This window comes from Lampris incognitus, chromosome 4 (assembly GCF_029633865.1).
Source record: "Lampris incognitus isolate fLamInc1 chromosome 4, fLamInc1.hap2, whole genome shotgun sequence".
Lineage (NCBI taxonomy): Eukaryota > Metazoa > Chordata > Actinopteri > Lampriformes > Lampridae > Lampris > Lampris incognitus.
In genome coordinates, this window is record NC_079214.1 from 67,346,414 (window position 1) to 67,369,488 (window position 23,075).

The 23,075-nt window shown below is 45.0% G+C and overlaps 1 protein-coding gene across 1 annotated transcript; it reads right to left on the reverse strand.

Annotated features, from left to right (window-relative positions):
• Nucleotides 1–9,631: 9,631 nt before the first annotated feature.
• On the reverse strand, nt 9,632–19,022 carry LOC130111089 (ras-related protein Rab-11A). The gene is made up of 5 exons (XM_056278120.1): nt 18,887–19,022; nt 17,296–17,491; nt 14,227–14,420; nt 13,716–13,796; nt 9,632–12,404 (listed from the first exon to the last, which is right to left on the reverse strand). The coding sequence occupies exons 1-5, from the start codon at nt 18,924–18,926 to the stop codon at nt 12,268–12,270; spliced, it is 648 nt and encodes a 215-aa protein (XP_056134095.1). The 5' UTR covers nt 18,927–19,022; the 3' UTR covers nt 9,632–12,267.
• Nucleotides 19,023–23,075: the final 4,053 nt, after the last annotated feature.

Consider the following 23,075-nt stretch of genomic DNA (forward strand, 5'->3'; position numbering starts at 1 on the left):
AGGCTCCGCCCACACAGACGGACAGATGGAGGAGAGGTGGTGTTGAACTGCTCCCGCCGTGCAGAAAGGAAACTGCATCAGGACAAAACGGTTCTGCTGGAGTTTAATTTGTTGTGTTTTTTATTTCATTCGGGGTGGGGGGGGGTGATGGAGAACATTGGGCGGTGAAGACTGGATTTGTTTCTACATGGAGAGACGTGTCTCACCTCCGGCATGAAACTGAGAAGATGGACAGCGGCCCGAAGATTCTGGTTTGATCTGGTTGTCTTATAACTGAGCTGAATGCTGGTCGATACTGAACATTTCTGTTATGTTTTTTGGGGGGGGGATTTCCTCCCCCCCCTTTTTCTCCCCAATTATACTCATCCAATTACCCCACTCTTCCGAGCTGTCCTGGTCGCTGCTCCACCTCCTCTGCTGATCCGGGGAGGGCTGCAGACTACCACATGTCTCCTCCCATACATGTGGAGTCACCAGCCGCTTCTTTTCACCTGACAGTGAGGAGTTTCGCCAGGGGGACAGCGCGTGGGAGGATCATGCTGTTCCCCCTCCCCCTCAAACAGGCGCCCTGACCGACATGAGGAGGCGCTAGTGCCACGACCAGGACACATACCCACATCCGGCTTCCCACCTGCAGACACGGCCAGTTGTGTCTGTAGGGACGCCCGACCAAGCCGGAGGTAACGGGGATTCGAACTGGCGAGCCCGTATTGGTAGGCAAGGGAACAGACCGCTACGCCACCCGGACACCCTTATGCTTATGTTTGAAGTTTCTCCTGATTTATCACATGGACACACACACATAAACACATGCTAACATGCCTTTCTGCCGGTAGTCTGCCCTCGTTCTTTTCCGACGGTTCCTGGTTTACTTTACTGGTTTACAGTACTGGTTTACTGTACTGGTTTACAGTACTGGTTTACAGTACTGGTTTACTGTACTGGTTTACAGTACTGGTTTACTGAACTGGTTTACTGTACTGGTTTACTGTACTGGTTTACAGTACTGGTTTACTGTACTGGTTTACTGTACTGGTTTACAGTACTGGTTTACAGTACTGGTTGAGAGGATGGAGATGTTGTGGGGCAGAGAAGCCATTATAAAGAAACAAAGAGCTTTGCATCGTGTTGAATAAGGAACGATAATGGACTGGGCCGGCACGTGGGCGTTCCCGTGCGAAGTGGCAGAACCCGTGTGGAGGAGTGGCGATGACGTGCCGACGACTGGAGGGGGAATCCTCCATTCAGATGAGGAAGAGAAACGCTTCCTTCCCTGCGACATTCTCACGGGATGTCTGTCCGCGGAGCTTTATCAGACGACACAACGGACAGAGTTACTCTGCGTGGACATGGAAGTTTTGTATTTTTTGATTTAATGTTTACATATTTAAAGGCCCTGAAGGGGTCCGTGTTTCCTCTCTGGAGTTCTCTTTCTGTATGTAGTGTATAGCAGGCGTCCTATTCAGCGTTACTCCTTTCCCTCCTGACTTGTGGTGATTTTCTTTCGTTTTGTGTGAATCTCAATACGCATGCATGCCGATGAGGAGTCTGAGAACTATAGCCAACTGGAGACGCCCCCGCGTCTTTCACTGCAAACTGCTTCAATAGGTTTTATTATTATTATCATCATTATTTTGATGTGAGACTGAGTCTCGGTTAGAATGATTCTTTGTAATGTGCAATAATTCACTGCACAAAGGTTTTGTATTCCCAAGACGGCTCGCCGTCTCGACAATGTCCCGACTGAATATTGAACCTGTGGTTGAACCCGTTTCCATCTTTTCCTTTCGGCCCCCATCTTTCCCAAACGAGACTGTCCTCCACCACAAAACAACCCCATAGGTGGTCTGTACAAGCAGCTTATTACGACCTGTAGGTACGTTTTAAGCTGCTTCCTCGCGCTCCTTCGTAATTATAACACGTTACTCCCCCTGTAACAATGAGCACCTCCTTCCATAAGCTCTCGTGAGAAGGAGTATTAATAAAAGCAAAGTGTAATGTCACATAGCGGTTATAATGTGCACGCTAGCTGACTTGCTAACTGTTGGCTAACGTTAAGGTAGCTCTTATGACGTCATTCATAGGTAAACATACTGCCACCAGCAATCTTAGTTACTACACTAGCGAAACAACACAAAAACGCACTGTCTACATATTCTATTGTTTTCACGTTGTTTTAAAAACCCACAATGCACAGAGGCGAAAAGTACCTGTGGCATACCTCCTGCCGCCGGTAGGGGCGCTAATTTAGGAACCGCTCCTGTGGGTCGTATCAGAGGACACACGGCCTATGTGGTGGTGTGGGTTGGAGGACTTGTTGTCCCAAACACATTGAAATGTTTCTGCTCTGCTTTGTAAAACGTCTGTGCTGTGTAATCTCATCGTTTCTTTTTACATTCCGACCCAGAACACATCGTCACGTAATACCGACATTGTCGAGGAATCTGAGACCCCGTTTACACCTGGTTTTAAAATGCGTTTTGGGCGATCGGATCACAAGTGGACAGCCAGACACATCGCCGTTTACACCTGTGTCTATCATGCGTCCTCCAAATGGGTCCCGCTGACCACTTGTGGTCAGGTTTTGCTACTCCGAAGAAGAAGAAGACGAAGAAGAAGATTTCCTGTTACGTCCTTGTCGGGGACGCATCGGCGTTTACACTGCAAAAGCTATGGGGTCAACTGCGTCCCAGATCACCTCGGCAAGTGGTTTGAGTAACCGGTTCACAAAACGTTTTGGTGGTCGTTTACACTTTACACTAGCGCCGTCCACTTGTGATCCGATCGCAAACAAAAAAACGCATTTTAAAACCAAGTGTAAACGGTGTCAGATTAATTGAATAAACTTGACAAATGATCGGTTGTGGTCCTTTGGTAAATAGCAATAACATTTCATGTTGACGCCATGTTGGTAGCCCCCCCCCCCCCCCAAGATCATTTCCGGGTTGAAAACACTGTCTGGATTCTGTAGCTAGTTAATATCTCTGGATGTTTTTCTTCATCTTTTGTCCAGACTATTTTCCCGACTTCCCCGCAGACATGTTGGGGATGACTTGGTTTTGTTAATAAAGTTGTTTTAGCTCAGCGGGTGGTGTCATATCTTTAAACATGCTAATTAAGAACTTGTCTTTTTTGTAACTTTTACACATTATTTCGGAACCAAGACGGTACACGAAACACGACCTCCCAGCTGGCGAATACTTAAAACTTTGTTTGAATTGTGTTTTTTTTCCTCTTACAATTTTGTACAGTTAATCAGGATCAGAAATTGTTTTATTGCCACGTGCATTACATGCACTAGGAATTTAGCTTGGCTTTGTTGGTACAAAGAATAAAATAAAATATGTGAAAAAACATACACAGACGTGCTCAAGTTTTGTGTGTACCCTTACAGCTCATTGAAATAATGCTTCATTTCTCCGTGAAAGTGGTGAAGTTAAAAGCTACCTTGTCGTGTATACTTGCAGGCCTTTGGTACGTCACAGAATAAAGCGGAGGAGCTGTGAAGAGAGGAATTATTGCTTATTCTGCCAAGATATTCTCAAATGGCCTGGACAAATTTGTTGGCACCCCTTAGAAAATATGATAATTGGATTATAGTGATATTTCAAAGTAATTAGTTTCTTTAATTAGTATGTACTTGTGTACTTTATTTATTTATGCATTGGTATATACTTTAATTAGTATGTACTTAGTACACGTCTCCGATCTTGTAATCAGTCACTCCGCCTATTTAAATGGAGAAAGGTAGCCACTGTGATGTTTGGTATCACTGTGTGCACCACACTGAACATGGAACAGAGAAAGCAAAGGAGAGAGCTGTCTGAGGAGATCAGAAAGGAAATGATACACAAGCAGGGTAAAGGCAACAGCTACAAGACCATCTCCCAGCAGCCGGATGTTCCTGTGACAACAGTTGCAAATATCATGGAACTGTAGCCAACCTCCCTGGGCGCTGGTATGTCTGTTCATATTGCAATGAACCGCCGCAGCCGGGACGCGAACCCGGGTCTCCCGCACCACGGGCGACTGCGCTAACCAGTCGACTGAAGGGTCCGACCCGTTAGCAAAGGACTAGTGAATCTAGTTATCCGCGGTCGTTACAATAAACACAACTTGATTGATTGATTGATTGATTGAACGTCAACTCCAGTCGACGTTACTCATGCCTCTCCTGTCACGTGCAGAACAACCACACGGTCCTGCGCAAGATGGCGGCCAGTGAAGACGGAAAGATTTGTGGCTGAGTCGGAGTTCTTAGTTTTCATCCCTCACTATCTTTATTTTTGTACAGCATTTAAGTCGGCTATTTTGTCATAAATATTTAACTCTAATTATCGGGGCATCACATTGCTCAGCCTCTCTGGGAAAGTCTACTATAGGGTGCTGGAAAGGAGGCTCCGGCCGATTGTCGAACCTCGGATCCAGGAGCAATGCGGATTCCGTCCTGGCCGTGGAACAACGGACCAACTCTTTACCCTTGCAGAAGTGCTGAGGGAGGCATGGGAGTTTGACCAGCCAGTCTACATGTGTTTTGTGGACTTGGAGAAAGATTACGTGTTACGGCCATGTACCCCGGGGCACTTGCTACAAGCCATCCGGTCCTTGTATAACCAAAGTGAGAGCTGTGTCCGCATTCTCGGCACAAAAGTCAAACACGTTTTCGGTGGGTCTCGGGCTCCGCCAAGGTTGTCCCTTGTCTCCGATTCTGTTTGTGATATTCATGGACAGGATCTCAGGGTGAGGAGTGGGTCCGTTTTTGGAACCTCAGAATTGCATCTCTGCTCTTAGCAGATGATGTTGTTTTGTTGGCTTCATCAGAACGCGACCTCCTGCGCGCACTGGGGTGGTTTGCAGCTGAGTGTGAAATGGCCAGGATGAGAGTCAGCACCTCCAAGTCTGAGGTCATGGTTCCCTACTGAAAAATGGTGGGTTGCTCCCTGCGGGTTGGGGATGAGTTGTTGCCTCAAGTGAAGGAGTTCAAGTATCTCGGGGTCTTGTTCACGAGTGAGGGTAGGATGGAGCGGGAGATTGGCAGGCGGATTGGTGCAGCATCAGCAGTAATGCGGACGCTGTACTGGACCGTTGTGGTGAAGAGGGAGCTGAGCCGGAAGGCAAAGCTCTCAATTTACCAGTCTATCTTCATTCCAAGCCTCCCCTATGGTCATGAGCTTTGGGTAGTGACTGAAGGGGTGAGATCGCGGATACAAGCGGCTGAAATTAGTGTCTTCCTTAGGGCGTCTGGGCTCAGCCTTAGAGATAGGGTGAGGAGCTCGGACATCCGGAGGGAGCTCGGCGTAGAGCCGCTGCTCCTTCGCGTCGAAAGGAGCCAGTTGAGGTGGTTCGGGCATCTGATTAGGATGCCCCCTGGGCACCTTCCTTTGGAGGTTTTCTGGGCACGGCCAACTGGGAGGAAATCATGGGGTAGACCCAGAATTCGCTGGAGGGACTACATGTCCAGTCTGGCATGGGAACGCCTTGAGATCCACCAGGAGGAGCTGGAGGGCGTTGCTGGGGAGAGGGACGTCCGGAGTGCCCTACTTAGCTTGCTGCCACTGCGACCCGACCCAGGAGAAGTGGCTGAAGATGAATGAATGAATGAATTGTCTCATACACCTTTATATCTCCCTGCTTAGTTTTACCAAGAAAGTGCTTCGCCAACATTGCAATTTACAATGAAGTCCATCAAGTGCAGCAGCAAGCTAACGTTAGCTGCAACTTTGCAATATTTGCTTACCAACTAGGCTGAAGTCCCACAAAGCTGAACTGCTGTCACCATGCTCCCGTCTGAACACGGTAATAAGCGTAAAGATAAAGAGAAAATACTCTTCACCAAGAATACGATGAAAGTTTCCCCCAAAGGTGCGATGGCAAGATCACTAGTGCCCAGGCTTGTTCTACGACCACCGCCCACACTGCCTCCGAGCATAACTATACTTGCTCCAACGACACTCACAGCCACAGCCCAGAGCTGTCACCTCTGCCAGAGTCCAACCCTGATATTCAAGTCAAGCCAGATGGAAAAAAGGTTGAAAAGCGAAATAACGCTTACTGACTAGCAGAACAACATTCCCGCCAAAATCAACGAACGGGCCGACAATTTGGACCGCATGGTCAACCGTAACACTGTTAGCACTGACGCTTTAGAGAAAAAGCCATTGACTTTGTGTTTACAGAGATCGAAACCCTGAAGCTGACACGAGGTCAGTGAAGACCACGTGTGAGAAAAACGTCACGAGGCTGTCGGAGGCGGAACTGAAAACCGACGAGGCAGAAAGGTGCCGGCGCAGACGGAACCGGAGGCTCCGCGGTATCTACGACAGTGGCGTAACCAGAAATATATTTTTAGGTGGGCCTGAGTGAAAATGGGTGGTCCTGTGACAGGCCAGGCCCACCCGTGGTTACGCCCCTGATCTACGAAGACAAAAGAGAAAACATCGAAGCCAAAGCTGCCGACATTTGCTACACTGTTGTCGAGGCGACCCATGCGAAGACCAGAGAAGATGCTGACATCGCCCATCGTCTGGGTCGTTATAACGGTAAGCAGAAGGAGGCCCAAGACGACCATCATCCGCTTCTCCAACAGGGAAAAGGGCTGTAGCTTTCTCACAGAGAAGGGTCCTGCTGCTGCTGGCAGGGCACTGCAGGAGAGACTTTGGCCACTGATCGATGCTGCCAGGGAAAGGAAGGGAAGCAAGCACACTTTGCTGGGACTTGTGTGATAATAGAAGCACAACCTACACCTGCTCAGGTGGTCACAGACATCACTGAGGGGCGAATGTGCTCTTTACCATTTGCTCCTACTGACATAGGTACAGCCTCGCTTCAAGCCCTGATGCCTGGGAGGATACGGTTACATTTGTAACGGGGGCAGTCCTATGCTGTTCTGTGCTGGTCAGCCTGCTGCACGCCCGTCACTCTCATCATTAGCTCTGCGTTGTGTTCTAGTTGGGTGGGGCCCCAGGTGTTGTGGGGGGCCCTCAGTCTCTCATCATCATCATCATCATCATGATCAAGGAAAGAGGGGGGACACACAGGACTCTATTTGGCCCACCTTGCCAATTATTTTGGTTTCAAACCCTTGGACAAACGTCCAGTCCTCCAGCTGGAGCGGTGTTTCTTACGGACGTGGGGGTCGAAGTTCAACCACTGCCCGGACTTCACTCGTGTGCGTTAGAAGGAGAAACCGTCCACGGGACTCCAATGTAAGAAAGGATAAACAAGTATTTTATCCCACAGCTTGCAGTATCTTCTTACAGGTGTAGCCCGTGGAATTAGATGCCACACAGGACACAATTACTTCCGGGGTTCTTGTAGCTTTAATTTTATTGTTTGAACCTTCGAATGCAGATCGTTTTACTGAGTGCATAAATTCCTGTGTCTTTCGAGCAAACAGCTCATAAATGTTCACAGATGTGGCAAGTTTAACAGAAAAGATTTTAAAAGGAAAATAAATACAACATACAACATACGGTGCAAAATACGGCAGTGGACTATGTACGTTAAACAGGGTTTAACAAAGACATGTGGAACTTCCTGAAGATCGCGCAACTTCTCACTCAGTCAGTTACCTTTAAACAGAATTAAAATGCATATAAAACCTTTACATTTCCCTTACTGCCCAAATACAATGGCATGGTGTGGCTTTATGCACGCCAACATTACCTTGTCATGCCTGCAAGGGCGAACAGTGGTCGACGGCTCGCGCCCAAAATCACCGAACATCAACTCCAGTAGCGTCTAAATCAAACCATCTTGTCAAATTACCGACATACAATATTGTTTGGAATAATGTTACAGGTATATTTCACAAGATATTTACCCTTACTTACTACGGAGTCAGAGCCTCGTCACACCGCAATCTTCAGGCGCTCCACACAAGAAAAAAAAGAAAGAATACCCAAGATGCACTTGGATAACTTGCACGGAGTTACAATAAAAGTCCGCAACACTGCCACTTACTGGTCAAAACATGCAATGACAACCAAAACTATAAAAATACACTCACAATCTGCTTCACAATTTAACTACATCAAATGACATTTTACATGGCTTGACAGTGTAACAATTACATATATTAACAGTTAAACTATACTAAATTTAAGTGGAAAATCATTTAACATATTTAACAGATTTACCACCCGGCTACACAGGGATACTCAAGGTTACGTTCTCCTCAACCAGCAAAACTGTGCTACGGTAAGAAACACGCGTGGCTCGGCTCGATCGCTGCTTGACACTCCTCCCACAAAACAAAAATGGCCTCTCCCGCGTTCCCTCTTCCGTGTACCCACAAGACCTCTCTCTTAAAGCGACAGTACAAGTATATGACGGTCGTTATAAAACCTACATAAAAGTAAATAATGACATAAAATAAAATGTGGTAAACACAAATAACAGCACACAGACAGGATTTGGTGATATTTCATACTCAACAAAATAAAATAAAAACATTAATTTTAACCTGGTTACTAACGGCTCTGATCCTTTAGCCGAGCGGTTAGTGATGTCGCCTTGTGGTGCAGTACACCTCGTATCGAATCCCGCACCGGGTAGGAAAATAACCGGTTACATAATGAATGCGAGCACAGTGCCTCAACCTGATTTGAATTTCCATCGTCTCATACAGGTATTTACACAGCGAAGAAAATGAAAAATTACAAACCACTGGAGGCTCACAAGTTTTTTTCCAAGTGGGTGAGTATCTGTTGTTGAGCACTATAATCCATCGAAGGCCATTACCGTATTCAGGGCCCAGGTGAAGCCATCGTATAGAGTCATAGAGAAACCCCACAATACATGGGTTGCTGTCAGGATCCCAAAGTTGTCCATCCTTGTCTTTCCTTCTGATCGCCTGGAGCCATTTCAGTCGTTGTTCTCCCTCCTTCTGCCTTTTAGGCAATACAAAAAAACCAATATTTGGGTTGTTTTTCTAGTTAACAGTCCAGTCCACCACACAGCAGCTTTTGGGCATCGTAGCTACAGCTAGGCTGCGTATCTAATACAGTGCGGCTTGGCGGCTTGGGGTTTTCTATCCCCCTCTCCTGGCGTCCTGTTGTCACGGTACCCGGAAGTGTTCCGCTGGTCTATTGGCTTTCACAGTTCCCGGTAACGCTGAAGTTGTAGTGTTGCATTTCCGTGGCCCGTCGTGCCAGTGTTCTGGTCTGGTATAATGTTCTGCCATCCTAGCATTCAATTCTCATTCTTGACAAACTTCAGCAGACCCCCCCCTCGCCCCCCCCCCAGGTCTCTGCAGAGTTGGCCCCAAGGGGTTCATGGATCCCCTTTGAGGGTCACCAGTTAGGCTTAAGTCAATTTGAAGGCGAGTATCCGTAATCATTGTTTTGACAACAGGGTGGGTCGCCACTGCTGCCGTTTCCACTAGTTCTGTGCAGTGAACGGAGACCATCTTCCTAAAAAAGGCCACATGATCAGGAGAGGTGGTTTGACCGTGTTTCGCCTGACCCCTCACACTAGACCTGTCTGGTTTGGTAAACCCTGTCAGGAGTCCCACCGGCACAGCTCTGATGGTCCAGAGATACACAAGCTCCCTTACCATGGCAAGGTAACAGCCATAGGGGAGAAAACTATTGTAAAACAAGCTTAACAAAAGGATTAGACCACTAAGAGGTTTATGATTGGTGCGCTTTATTAAGATGAACCGATAACTTAAGATATAGACACAATTGTACAATTAAATCAACCTGTACAAAACATAAAACCATTCACATTGACCCTCTCCCCCCACATTTAACCCGTCAATTGAAATGACATCTTTTTTACTTGTTTTACACATTTATATTGGAATTACAGTCAGTTATAGTGACAGCATATTTCAATATAGTTCAAAAAAATTAAAACATCTTAAAAAAAAAAACGCAGAACAATGGAGGTATATAAGAAAGGATTGTAGTTTTTTTGTTTTTTGTTTTTTTAGAGTAAAGGATTCACTTCTCTACACTTCCATCGAATGTTAGCTGGCGTGTCTGGAGACTTCCGGCTGGCGGTGCCTTCCGTTTAGAAAGCAAAATGAAAAGAAAACTGCCATTGGCATCGCCAGCCAGGCTCACACACTCCAGACACTCTCCAACACCTGCCTCGAAACACAAGACACATACACTGAATTCAGGTATCGTATATGTCCACCTGACACCATGGCACACACTGACACAGCTTGAACCTGGAAAACTCAGTACAACACGCACGGTGAGTATCAGAAAGTCGCTTGTTAATACCATAGTTCAACAACTGCACTGCTCACAGGAAAGCCAACCCGAACCCTCAGCAGATGAACAGTAATGACAATGTCGGCTACGTAAGGCATTATGACATGGAGTTGGGTCGTACAAAAAGCCATGCGTTGTGTTGAAGAGGCATCGCGGTGTACCGAGGCTTTCTGTGACACGGACACAGGTTAATCGAGTGGCCCGTCTCTCTCTCACGGCCCGTGGAAAAGACTAATACTAGCTCTGGTTAGTAGAGGAGACGGTATCGGAAAGGACGCATGGTTAGCAGATTAACTTGTGTAGTTTTTAGACCGGTGGTGGATTAGGCACTGCGTCAAGAAGCTAGCAATACTGTCCCGTCACCGAATCACCACGATATTCCCTTGACTCCTGAACATCCTCTCTCTTTAGCGTTAGCTCCTTGCAGCTAAACGAAGGAGAGATCAACAGAAGATACTTTTCTTCAAAACCACCGTCTTCTGAGAGCGGACTGAGAGAGAGAGAGGACTGAGGAGAGAGGAAAACATGTTTGAGACTCAGCCTGGCAGAGGTGGAAGAGAGGAAATAAAGTGATGGCATCTGAAGCGCTGCCTTCCAGTGTTAGAAACAAACCGGTAGAACTGTTAGTATTAATTTCTTCACCCTATCTAATAAAAGACATCCAGTTTAAATACAAGTAAAATCTGCATTAGAAAGCGAGCCGAGTAAAGATCCCTGGAGGTTCCCTAAAGAATTCTGGTGAACTGAAACCTCAAACTGCCATTCTTGTTGGGATGTGCCATCATGCATGGGTTAGGACTGCAGTTTGAATGTTACACATGAGGCACGACCCGTTTTACCTACAGGAAACGTTTTAGTAGTTTTGAATCTTCTAGGAATGTCGAGCTCAATTACAACCACAATTAGTCACACTTCTACAAATCCTTAATCTTCTGTACAGAAATACCAGAGAACAAAGACAACTCCAGCAGCTATCTGCTATCTTCTGCATAGTCATAGACCATAAAACCATAATGGATGTGTAAGGTTCCCCGAACGTTTGACCAGGTCAGTCCGATAGGAACAAAAATCCTCCTCCATGTGAGCACCTGTAGATGGCGCCATCACTACATGACTGGGACTGACAAAAGAGTTGTTGAAACTAACCAGTAATAATGATTGCAAGGCGACAGTCTAAACTTAAGGAACCCTCAAGGCAACAGTAGTGTTCACGATTCAGTCCAGACGGAGTCTCCTCGGGTTAAGAACATGCGACACGGCGGAGTGCCATCTTTACAAACACATGCATAGCTGTCCCGAACAGTTCACCTGACGTGGTCTAAGTGACACCGTCCAGGCCTTTCCACTGCGTAAAGTTGAAGCTCAGCTACTGCGCAGGCTCTATGTTATACTAGCATTATATTCACAGCAGTCAGATCAATCCTAACAACACTACCGCAACAAAACACGTTTTCTATACGGTGCCCCGTACATCCAGTTTCCGAAACAGCACACTGCACTACAGGAAGGAGGGAGCGGAGGAGAGCGTAAGCTTGTTTATAATAATACACTTCAATGTGCTTTAAATTCATATATACCCATTAGTAGATATGATACAGCATAGAGAAAATGATAAAAAAAAAGTTAAATTTAACATGAGCGCAAGATGGAAGAAAAAAAGAAAAGGGAAAAAAAAAATCACATTCTTATGTTAAGACATTTTCGTGACAATGTCAGCGCATCGACAGTCATGAATGGAAAGTGATAAAGGCTGGCTGTCTGCTGCTGGGCGGGGCCTGAACAGGGACACGCCCCCCAACATGATGACTTCCTGGGCTGGGATCGTTAACCTGGGAGCGGGGGAGGGGGGCGGAGTCAGAACTGTGGCTCCCGCCCTCGCACACCAAGACAGTCTGGGTAGTATGAGGGGCAGGGTTTTAGGAGTAAAGAGAGGGTTGATCTCAGGATGAGGAGTGGAGGAGAGGGGAGCAAACGAGGGGAGGGGAGGAGAGAGGGGTGTGTGTGTGTGTGTGGGGGGGGGTATCAGCGGGCGTTGTCCAGGTTAGATGTTTTGACAGCACTGCATCTTTGGTTTGTTCTCAGTGGGCTGGACCTGGATGTTGACCACATTGTTACTGGGAGACATGTCGCTCTCCTGGCGCTCTGACATCTGCTTCTGGGAGACAATCCGGTAGATCTCTGAATGGGGGGAGGAAGAGAGGGCTTAGTGAGCTCACATGCCCACCAACTCATGCAAACAACACGTTAGGGATGAAGGTAATCCAGTAGGATTTCACTGATTGTCCAGCTGTCTTCAGTAGGTGTGCAACGGTTAATCGACGTAGTCGACAAAAATCGATGACAAAATTAGTTGCCATTCATTCATTCATTCATTATCCAAACCGGTTATCCTTTCTCAGGGTCGCGGGGATGCTGGAGCCTATCCCAGCAGTCATTGGGTGGCAGGCGGGGAGACACCCTGGACAAGCTGCTACAACGAATTTAATTGTCGACAAGTCATCGATTACGTCATCGCCCATGTATTTCACGCTGTGGAACTGAACTAAACATCGTTTCGCCGGAGCTGGTGATGGAAGTAGCTAAGGAGTGAGGCATCTCCCTTCCTTCCCAACTCTCTGAGAGTTGCACATGCGCAAAAGCGACCGGGAACAGAAGCGGAAGCAACAGGACAGGTAAACAAAACAGCAAAATGGCGGCAGCCGATGCAGCACCATCACGTCCTAAAACATGTGAAGTGTGGGAGCATTTCACCCTCAACTTGGCAAAGAAAAGGATTACCTGCAAGCTCTGTAAGGTGGCCCTTGCTTATCATGGGAGCACCTCAGTAATGCACGAACATGTGAAGAGGAGGCACGTTGGACATCTGGACGATGCGGACGCGCCTCGGTAGGATAGTTAGCTTGTTAGCTAACTAGCTATGTATAGACGGAGATGTCTTGGCTTTTAACATTAACATAAAGCCAACACAACTCCGTCTATACCAGCGTGCAGGATTCTAAGAGGATTCTATTGTTACCCTTCTGCCTGGCAAATGTCTTCTTTAATCAAACTTATGCAGTCTGACTCCGAAGAAGAGCGAAGGTACCATGGATGGCTTTACGCAAAAGAAGCAGAGGTGTACACCGCAGCAGGCAACTGCCCTCACCGAGTCAATACTACACATGATGGTCAATGACATGAGCTGTTGTTTTGTGCAATTCATTATCTGAGTAGCCGATTAATCGTTTCAATAATCGATGACTTGTCGTTAGTTGCAGCACTACTGACATCAGCTACATATCCTGCATGAAGCCCAGCTGCATGTTCCACTCTGACTATTCGTGGCACATGTGCTTGTTTGCCTCATGCTTGAATGTTTAAGAATGTAAAAATTCAAAGAACCAAAACAAAGGACTTTAAATCAGCTAAAAAAAACTCTACCATTTATGCCATTGCCCACTCCCAATGTATTAGTCTATTGACCCAAACTTAACACGCATCCATACACACCTGTTAGAATGGTCTGGAAGGCAGTCTCCACATTGGTTGAATCCAGTGCTGATGTCTCCAGGAATGACAAACCGTTCTTTTCTGCAACCGAAAAGTCACGGGGAAAGTTAGAGCATCCCTTATAACGCCAGTTCCATCACAGCATGAGTCAGAATATCCAAAAGAAAATTCCACGGGATTTTGAGGTCAGCCTGTTTTAACAGTAGCAGCACGAGGCCGCCTCTTCGTTGCATGAACCAGTAAATATCTAGTGCAATGCATAGCTACTTTAGATGGTTGTGTACATTTGGGTATTTCTTTCAACTGTTTATTTTTATAAACCTTTATTTCCTGTTTCTTTTATCCTTGGTGCTTCAATACTACTAAATCTCAAGGATCAAAATAGTATGATTAAATCAAAATGGATTATTTCAACATATGATTCTGAAAAATCCCAAACTGTTCCACTTTGTACAACATAAATAAAATTCCCAGTAACGATAAACCAGTGTTTTCTTTGCCCGGTGCTCACCAGCGAAGGCCCGGGCCTCGTCCGTGGGAACGGCCCGCAGGTGGCGCAGGTCACTCTTATTTCCCACTAGCATGATGACAATGTTACTGTCAGCGTGGTCTCGGAGCTCCTTCAGCCAACGCTCCACATTCTCGTAAGTAAGGTGCTTGGCGATGTCATAGACCAGGAGAGCGCCAACTGCACCGCGGTAGTACCTGGGAAGTGACATGGGCAAACAACAGAACAGACGATGAACAGACATCATCATCATCATCCTCATCATCTTGGCAGAACCAGAACAAACCACAGGTGATCTTTTGCCAAAACATTTAGTTAAGCTGACTGGCTGGTTTCAGTTTGTCCATCGGGGGAGCCGGGAGGGTCAGCAGTGTTTCAACTGGACACTAGCAGAGGGTCGGTTTGATGAAAGGTCAGGTTTCCAAAGCGAATCTTGATATAGTGTAGACTAAAAAAGATACAATTACCTGTGTGTTTTCTTACAGGGTATCAAAAGAGACCTATATTGAACTGCATGAACACAGTGAATGCTCAGATTCTGTACGTTATGACTGTATCTCAAGCAAACACCCAATGTCAGGTGGTTCAGGAGATGAAACCAGGCAACAGTCAGTAAAGGTTCCTAGTGGTTTTCTATCAAACTGAATGAGCTATACATGAATTCAGTACAACCACACATACCCCCTTTCCACCAACATGAACCTCTGGGCTGCTGCTAGAGCCAGTTTGCAGTTGGTTCACCTTGTGAACCTTCTAAGAACCAGTTTGTTTTTCTACGGGCTAGAGAGCCACGTCATTACATCACTGTATGTCTCCGAAGATGAGGCAAGAAATAAACTGAAGATTTTGAAAAAAAAATTTTTTTTTTTTACAATTTTCATATACAATTTTCATATGCTATTTCATCAAATTCATGTCTGAAAATTTTTGAGGTGAGAAATGAACTATGCAGATTCCGAATATTGGCAGTTTTAAGAAAATTAATGGTAATGGTGAATCGAAAATTTGCTCCAACGGTTTTGAAGTTGAGAAGCTCCAGAAGCACCAGGGGGGGAGGGGGGGGGCACAGTGGCACAGTGGTTAGTGCGGTCGCCTCACAGCAAGAAGGTCCTGGGTTTGAGCCCTGGGGTAGTCCAACCTTGGGGGTCTCCCCGGATCGTCCTCTGTGTGGCGTTTACGTGTTCCCCCCGTGTCTGTGTGGGTTTCCTCCAGGTGCTCCGGTTTCCTCCCACAGTCCAAAGACATGTAGGTCAGGTGAATCGGCCATACTAAATTGATCCAAGGTGTGAATGTGTGTTTGTGTCGGCCCTGTGATGGACTGGTGACCTGTCCAGGGTGTCTCCCTGCCTGCCGCCCAACGACTGCTGGGATAGGCTCCAGCATCCCCATGGACCTGAGATCAGGACAAGCGGTTTGGATAATGGATGGAAGCTCCACAAACTGTCAACCAGCTGGCCAGTCACTCACAGACCCCCCTGTGAGCTGGCTGGAGCTCTCTCATGAGACAGGTTCTCAAGAGACAGGTAGACAAGAGGCTTTTACTTCCCTGTTGACAGAGGGTTTGTTTAAATATCATAATATAAATGTCCCAACCTGTGATTATCTGCCTTGTACTCCTGTGGGATGATTGGGCTGAAATTTACAAAGTTTTCTTGATTAATCTCTCAATATTTCTTAGGGCGAACTCTTTAGTGTTCTTTGTCGATGTGTATTTAAACATAGGATTTCAGATATTTATATTAAAATGGGGTTTTTAAATGTGTAAAAATGAATGTGGGGTTTCAAATTCACTCCGTCAAAGATGATCAAATAAAGTATGTGCTGAAAAAAATATTTGATTCCTATCAACTTTGATTTGAACGTGTCATTACTGAGTGTTAAGGGGCGCATGCATTATTCAGAACTGATTGTTACTGCCGCGTCACGCATCCCCTATTGGTCTTGTTGGTCATGATAATCCCGCCCCCAGCCCCTGACGTAAGTGTTTCTTTCTTCTAGCCCAGCAAAAAGTTGGTGCCACTCTGGAACCAGTTTTCTTGGCCGAGAGCTGGTTCTCCGGCTGTTGAAACGTGAAGAACTGGTTTGAGATTGGGCATTGGCTCTGAACCAGCCTTCGAACTGCCTTGTTGGAAAAGGGGCAACAGACTTCAAGCTGCCCATTCAGAAGTGCCACCCCTCAGAGATGAATAAGTAGAAGGCCGGTGTCAACGGATTTCTAGGGATCTGTATTGTCCAGGGTGTCGCCCCGCCTGTCACCCAATGACTGCTGGGATAGGCTCCAGCATCCCCGCGACCCTGAGAGCAGGATAAGCGGTTTGCATAATGGATGGATGGATACAATGTTTTCCTCTTTAATAAGTAAGGAAACTAGGGTAGGGGTGAAAAGCTGATGATCAATATGCATCAGAGGCTAACATCTGATACTAAATAGCTCTGTGGGTCAGCATTTTCAAACCAAAACCTACCACCAACACACATCTTTGTACAGCAAATCAATGAGGTGTCATTTTCATACTGATACAAAAGCACCATGAACCCTGTACATTGAACTGACTGTTTTGTTATTTCACATTTAAGAGCACTAGATTTGGCAGGTAACGTCTCTCAGTGGGATGTCCAAGGGCTTTACGTAAGGATGACCAAATGAACCCTTTGATAGAGTTAAAAAAAAAGGTTGGAAGCAGAATTCTGTTTATGCTATAATCAAATAAATGGTAAATGGGCTGCATTTATATGTGCTTTACAACGTACGCCTCACATTCACCCATTCATACACACATTCATATACTGATGACGGAGGCTAACATGCAAGACGCAAACCTGCTCATCAGGAGCAGTTAGAGGTTCAGTGTCTTGCTCAAGACACTTCAACACACACTCTGGAGGAGCTGAGGATCGAATCGAGTACTTTCTGATTACTACACGACCCACTCTACTTCCTGTGTCATGCCGCCCTCAAGAGGATAGGGCAAGTTGTTTGATATAAATAGGAATTTTAAAGTTGTCCTATAAAACATTATGCAAGTAAGCTGAATTGGACAAAGGCAGGGTTAGAGAGGGTAGGTTTCTTACGCAGATGTGATGGCACGATAGCGCTCCTGTCCTGCCGTGTCCCATATCTGCGCCTTCACCGTCTTGCCGTCCACCTGGATGCTGCGGGTTGCAAACTCCACACCGATGGTGCTTTTACTCTCCAGGTTAAACTCATTTCGGGTAAAACGTGACAGCAAGTTACTCTTTCCCACACCCGAATCACCAATCAAGACCACTGAAAGACACAATGGTGACAAATTCCATCATACTGCAAAAATCTGAAACAAATGTCATGTTATCCCATCACAAACACATCAGTGAGACCACGGAACACGGCAGTATCACCTATCACAAGTTATAAAGAAATGTAAATTAGACTGTACTGTCATTTCATATGTAGACATTACTACAGTATCATCTATCATGTTGTAAACAGCTGTACATTGGACATTCCTGTAGTATCATCTATCGCGTTTTAAAAAAAAACTGAAAATTAAACATTATAGCAACACCCATGACGTGTTTAAAAGTACTGTAGATTAGACAATTACATTCTAAAGAACTGTAAATTACACTTTTAGTATCATCACTTAAATTGTAAGTTTGCCATTACCATAGGGTTGCTAACACGTTTTAAATGAGTTTAAACTACACAATCCTGTAGTTTAACCTATTAAGTTAATGAAATATAACTAGTTAAGACGTGCCCATAGTTTGGTCTGTCATATTGTAAAACACTGTAAAGTAATCAATTCTTTAATTATCTTGTAAAGGGTTGTATATTAAAGATTTCTGTGGTATAATCTATCACGTTTTAAACAGTGTAAATTACATGTCACTGCAGTTTAATCTATTGCATTTATAAATTGTGAACTTGACATAACTGTAGTGTGTCTACCCTGGTAGATGGGGAGGGAGGGGGTCTGTAGGCTGGAAGCCATGGCAAAGCCTACAGGTTCCCTCGCTGTTTTCTGTCTTGTCTATACGTGTGTTCATATTTTATTACTTTGATTTGGTTGGGGGCCTGTGGGATGGAAGCCATGGCAAAGCCGACAGGTTACTGCACTAGTGTACTGTCTTGTCGACCTGTGCTTTAAACTTCAGTTGACTGTCTTGTATCTTGCGTTTTCTTCTCGTTATAATGAGGAAGCATATATCTGTGTAAATATGTTAAAAAAAAGAGAAAGACGTGTGTTATGCATGCTTTTTCATTAAAAAAAAAAAAAGATCGCTCGCCAAACCAAACCTGTTGTGGTCGTTTGTAACACAACACAACTTATTAAACAGTAAATGTTCAAATCGCTTCGCCAGACATCAGCTTTTCGCCAGCTGATGTTGAAGCTAGCTCGCTCTGGCTAGCCAACTTCACCGGCTACGGGAAAATAAAACAGCTACACACCCCCACTGCTGGGCGGTTTTACTTGTTTTTAGCTCAAATAAGGAAAAAACCCCAACCTCGAGCAAGTTCAGTGTCATAGCTGATAACTAAGGTGGTTTAAACGCTACCCCGGGGAACCAGGATGACAGCTAACTCTTAGCTGTCATATTACATAGCAAACAAACGGACCGGCCAGCTAATGAAACGCGGAAGACAGTAAGAAACACAAACGCAAAAATGATTTTTTGTTACCTTTGAACAAATAATCATACTCGTCGTCTCTAGTGCCCATCGTCTTATAGGGTAACGACGTTCCCAAGGTTTATGTCGAAATATTGGAAGATTAGCGAACGAGCGTCCCGTTCCTCTATCAGTCGGCTAACGGGAATTTGTTTGGGAACAGCACTTCCGGGAAACTCTTCTTCTACGGACGTGTCGAGTGCAGAGACAACCGCGTCATATGACGAATTCCTGGAAATGGAACGGCAACGACTTCCCGTTTTCGTTGGGGAAAAAATGTGGCTTTTACCTCATAAGTTCCTCCTGACTAATAAAGTAAAAGAAATATCTTTCAATTATTCATAGATTCTATGCAACTAATCATTATTTGCAGAGACTTAAGAAGGACGTTGATGCGAGTTGTTCTCTCTGTGGTTTGTTTAATGAAACATGGGTTCATTTATTTTGGTCTTGCCCACACACTAAACAACTTCGGAGTAGGTTGTCTCGTTTGATTATGGATCATATTTACCCTCATTTCACCCCTGAGTTGGAAAACTGTATTGTTTGGATATACTGAATTTGATAGGAACCTCGATTCTCAGTGTTATTTAATCAATTTGCTAATTATCTTAACAAAATTTTATAGTCACAGATCTAAATTCTCTAGCAAGAAACCTAATTTTCCTGAGCCGTCTGCGTATATCAAACAATATATTTCATCAATATCTGATAGTGAGAATAAAAACATATAAGCACTTTATGATTTACAAAATATTTAGTTAAGTGTGTAATTTATTTGTTTTACTTTATACAATCCCCCTGGCGTATTTATGTTAATGTTTATGATAATATATGTGTTAAATTTGTATACATTTGATAATGTGACTATTGTTGATTGACATTGTTGTATACTGTTTTTGTTCACTTTTGTTAATAAAGTTCTTTAAAAAAAAAGACTTCCCGTTTTTAAATAACCATTTGTACCTCTGTACAATCTGCCTCTTATTTGTTTCTCTCTCCAGATATATTGAATCTGGTAACACTCAGAGCCGAAATCCCGAGATTTCATTTGATGTGAAAATAAATCTCTATGAAATATAAGATAAGCTTTATAAATCCCCTTGGGAAAATGAATCCTCTGCATTTAGCCCATCACAACGCACACTGAAGTAGTGGGCAGCCAGTTCTTGTCATGCCTCGGCCAAGGGCACAGGCAGGGGTATTAACCTAACATGCATGTCTGCTGATGGCCGGAGGAAACCCACGCAGACACGAGGAGAACATGCAAACTCCACACAGAAAGGACCTGGGACTGCCTGGGGTTCAAACCCAGGACCTTCTTGCAATGAGGCAACAGTGGTAAGTCAAGTCAATTTTATTTGTGTAGCCCAATATCACAAATCACAAACTTGCCTCAAGGGGCAAAATGTTAACCACTGGGCCACCACGCTACCCTATTAGATGACGAGAGAAGTTACTGGAACTCTTCAAAATGTACATTTCTAGTCTCGAATTTTAAATTTCATTTTTTATTAAAATCACATACAACATTTTTAATAATAATAATTTTCATGATAATGTTTTAATAGGTTGTATTTTCACTCTGTTCAAATTCCTCCATCTCATTTCCGGTTGCTAAATATTCATCTAAATTCTGCCACTACTACCAGTATTACACATCATTACTAATACTACTACTACTAGTAGTACTACTACTACTACTAGCACTGCATCACTACTTCCAGTTCCACTGCTTCCCAAACATGTTGAGATGCCAGGTGAGATGCTTGAATGTGTTTTTCAAAGTAAGCCTTATAGAGCTGGATGTGGCCAACCAATGATATCTGACATGCCATCAAATAAAACGAGATCTTTCTCTCTGTAGAAACCTTATGAAACCTTTGTTCTAAGGATTTATGAGGTCCAGATTTTCCCTTTTCTTCTCTTTTTGAAGGTGTAGTTTCCCATTTATTGACTTGACCAGGAAGTGGAAATTCTCTGTAGATTCAAGAATGGAAATTCACAAGTAATTGATGAATCTTCTTTGGTTGAAGGACATTCTGTCTGCTCTTGGGGCAATGAGTTGTTGTACATTCATCAAATGTTGACCCTGTAATATTTGAAGGAACACACATCAACTACAATATTGCTGTGCCAACAAACTTAGCTGAAGCTACCTCTCTCTGCAGAGTCAACAAGAAGATTACAGATGTCATGTTACAGACTACATCATCGCCTGGCGACATCACCTCTACTCTGACAGAGGACAATCATATTAGAGCTTAACAATGGTGGCTTGTGCATCATGTTATACATTACTGTGTCTGGGTGGCACGGCTTCACAACGGTTAGCGCGGTCGCCTCACAGCAAGGAGGTCCTGGGTTCGAGCCCCGGGGTAGTCCAACCTTGGGGGTCGTCCCAGGTCGTCCCCTGTGTGGAGTTTGCATGTTCTCCCCGTGTCTGCGTGGGTTTCCTCCTGGTGCTCAGGTTTCCTCCACTAGTCTAAAGACATGTAGGTCAGGTGAATCAGTCGTGCTGAAATTGTCCCTAGGTGTGAATGTGTCAGCCCTGTGACATACATTCAAAAGCAGCACCATACAGGAGATATGAAGTCTATTTAGGCCGTTTTGTTCATGTTTTGCATCAAAGCTAAAAACTGCACTTTTTCTCTGTTAATGAATAGTTATTTGACCTTCCTGGAGCATGGCTGGAGACACTCTCCAGTCTCCGTATACCGCTGTTGAGATGTTTTGACTGGGTAGGATGAAAACTGGTGCAGCGGCAAACATGTCCGTGATGGAAAAAAAGACTGAATCGTGATGCTGAGGTGTCCATGACAACCAATATGACTGTACTTGTTCCCATATAGTGTGAGGTAGTGTGTAATACATCAGACTGTGTTAGCTTTGGCCCCAGGATCCATTTTTACAAGGGTGGGAACTGTTTACTGCTGAGCTGACGGCACCTCAGCCACAATGGCTGCTACACCTGGTTTGTAGTCCTGCTACACCTGGTTTGTAGTCCCAGAAAATCCAGTTTGAAAGGCTAGATCCTGCCATTATTAGCACCTTTATTGTTGCAAAGCAAAAATACCTCTTTTTCCATATTGAGAATTTCATGTAGATTTGACAAATCTTTTTTCTTCTTCTTCTTTTGAATGATCTGATTGTTGGGTGCTGTATAACCCATATTGATGACTTTTTTTCATACTTTTTAAAGATGAGCAGTCAAGTACTTTGACTCTTTATTGAGACCAGGGGGAAGCAGGGCAGATAAAATAGTCGATAAAGCAGAGGAAGCTCCTTGCAGGATGTTGTTTTATTATCTTCACTCTCTTACTCTGTTCATTTAACAGAGAAAACATAAAGGGGATGAATAACTGTGCTTCCTTTTCCTGAAATAAGATCACCACTAAAGAGCTCAGTGGTGTTGATCTGACAAGTAGAATCTGCTAATTCTACCACAGCCTCTTTCTACTGCCGATAAGAGGCCACGTTTAACCTTTGGAGATGGAGGATACTTGAATAAGATGAAAGAAATCTTAACATCAATGGAAACACAGAAATCAATCTTGTTTTACTTCAGGTCACAAAATATCAGGGGAAGAAACCGACATGCTTGTGAAGTGTGTGTGTGTGTGTGTGTGTGTGTGTGTGTGTGTGTGTGTGTGTGTGCGCATTTTGCACAGGGTGGTGTTATGAGTCTAGTGTAGTAGTGCAGTAGTAAGAGGAAAGATGCATGCTTGCTTACCACTTGGTTTTCTAACCTCTTGCTTGCGGCTTGCTGCCGCTGGCTAGCCGTTGTGGTGAACAATGGCGCGTGCAAGCCTTCACCGCTAGTACATAGCCTCTCCTTCGCCAAGACCTCTGCCAGGCCTACTCGTGGCCACATACGGTAAATGGGCACCTCAGGCACCCCAGGCAAACTTGGTAGGGGATCTCGGAGCTGCAGTGGTCCCCAGAGGCTGTTCATGGCCAACCACTGCCCCGCTGCCTTGCAGGAAGTCTATTGAGACAAAGGCTAGGAGAGCGTACCCTGAGAGAAAAGCAACGTGTTTGGCGGCACACATTAGGCGGTTCTTCGGCAGTCTGGAGTTTCTGGCAGCCTCCTGCAGTCATGAGGGGTGACTGGTCATCCTGGGTATAAGCCCTTGCCACCAGGACCAACCTGTCATGGCAAAGACAGTGCTACTGAGGACTGCGCACCCCCTGTGGCACT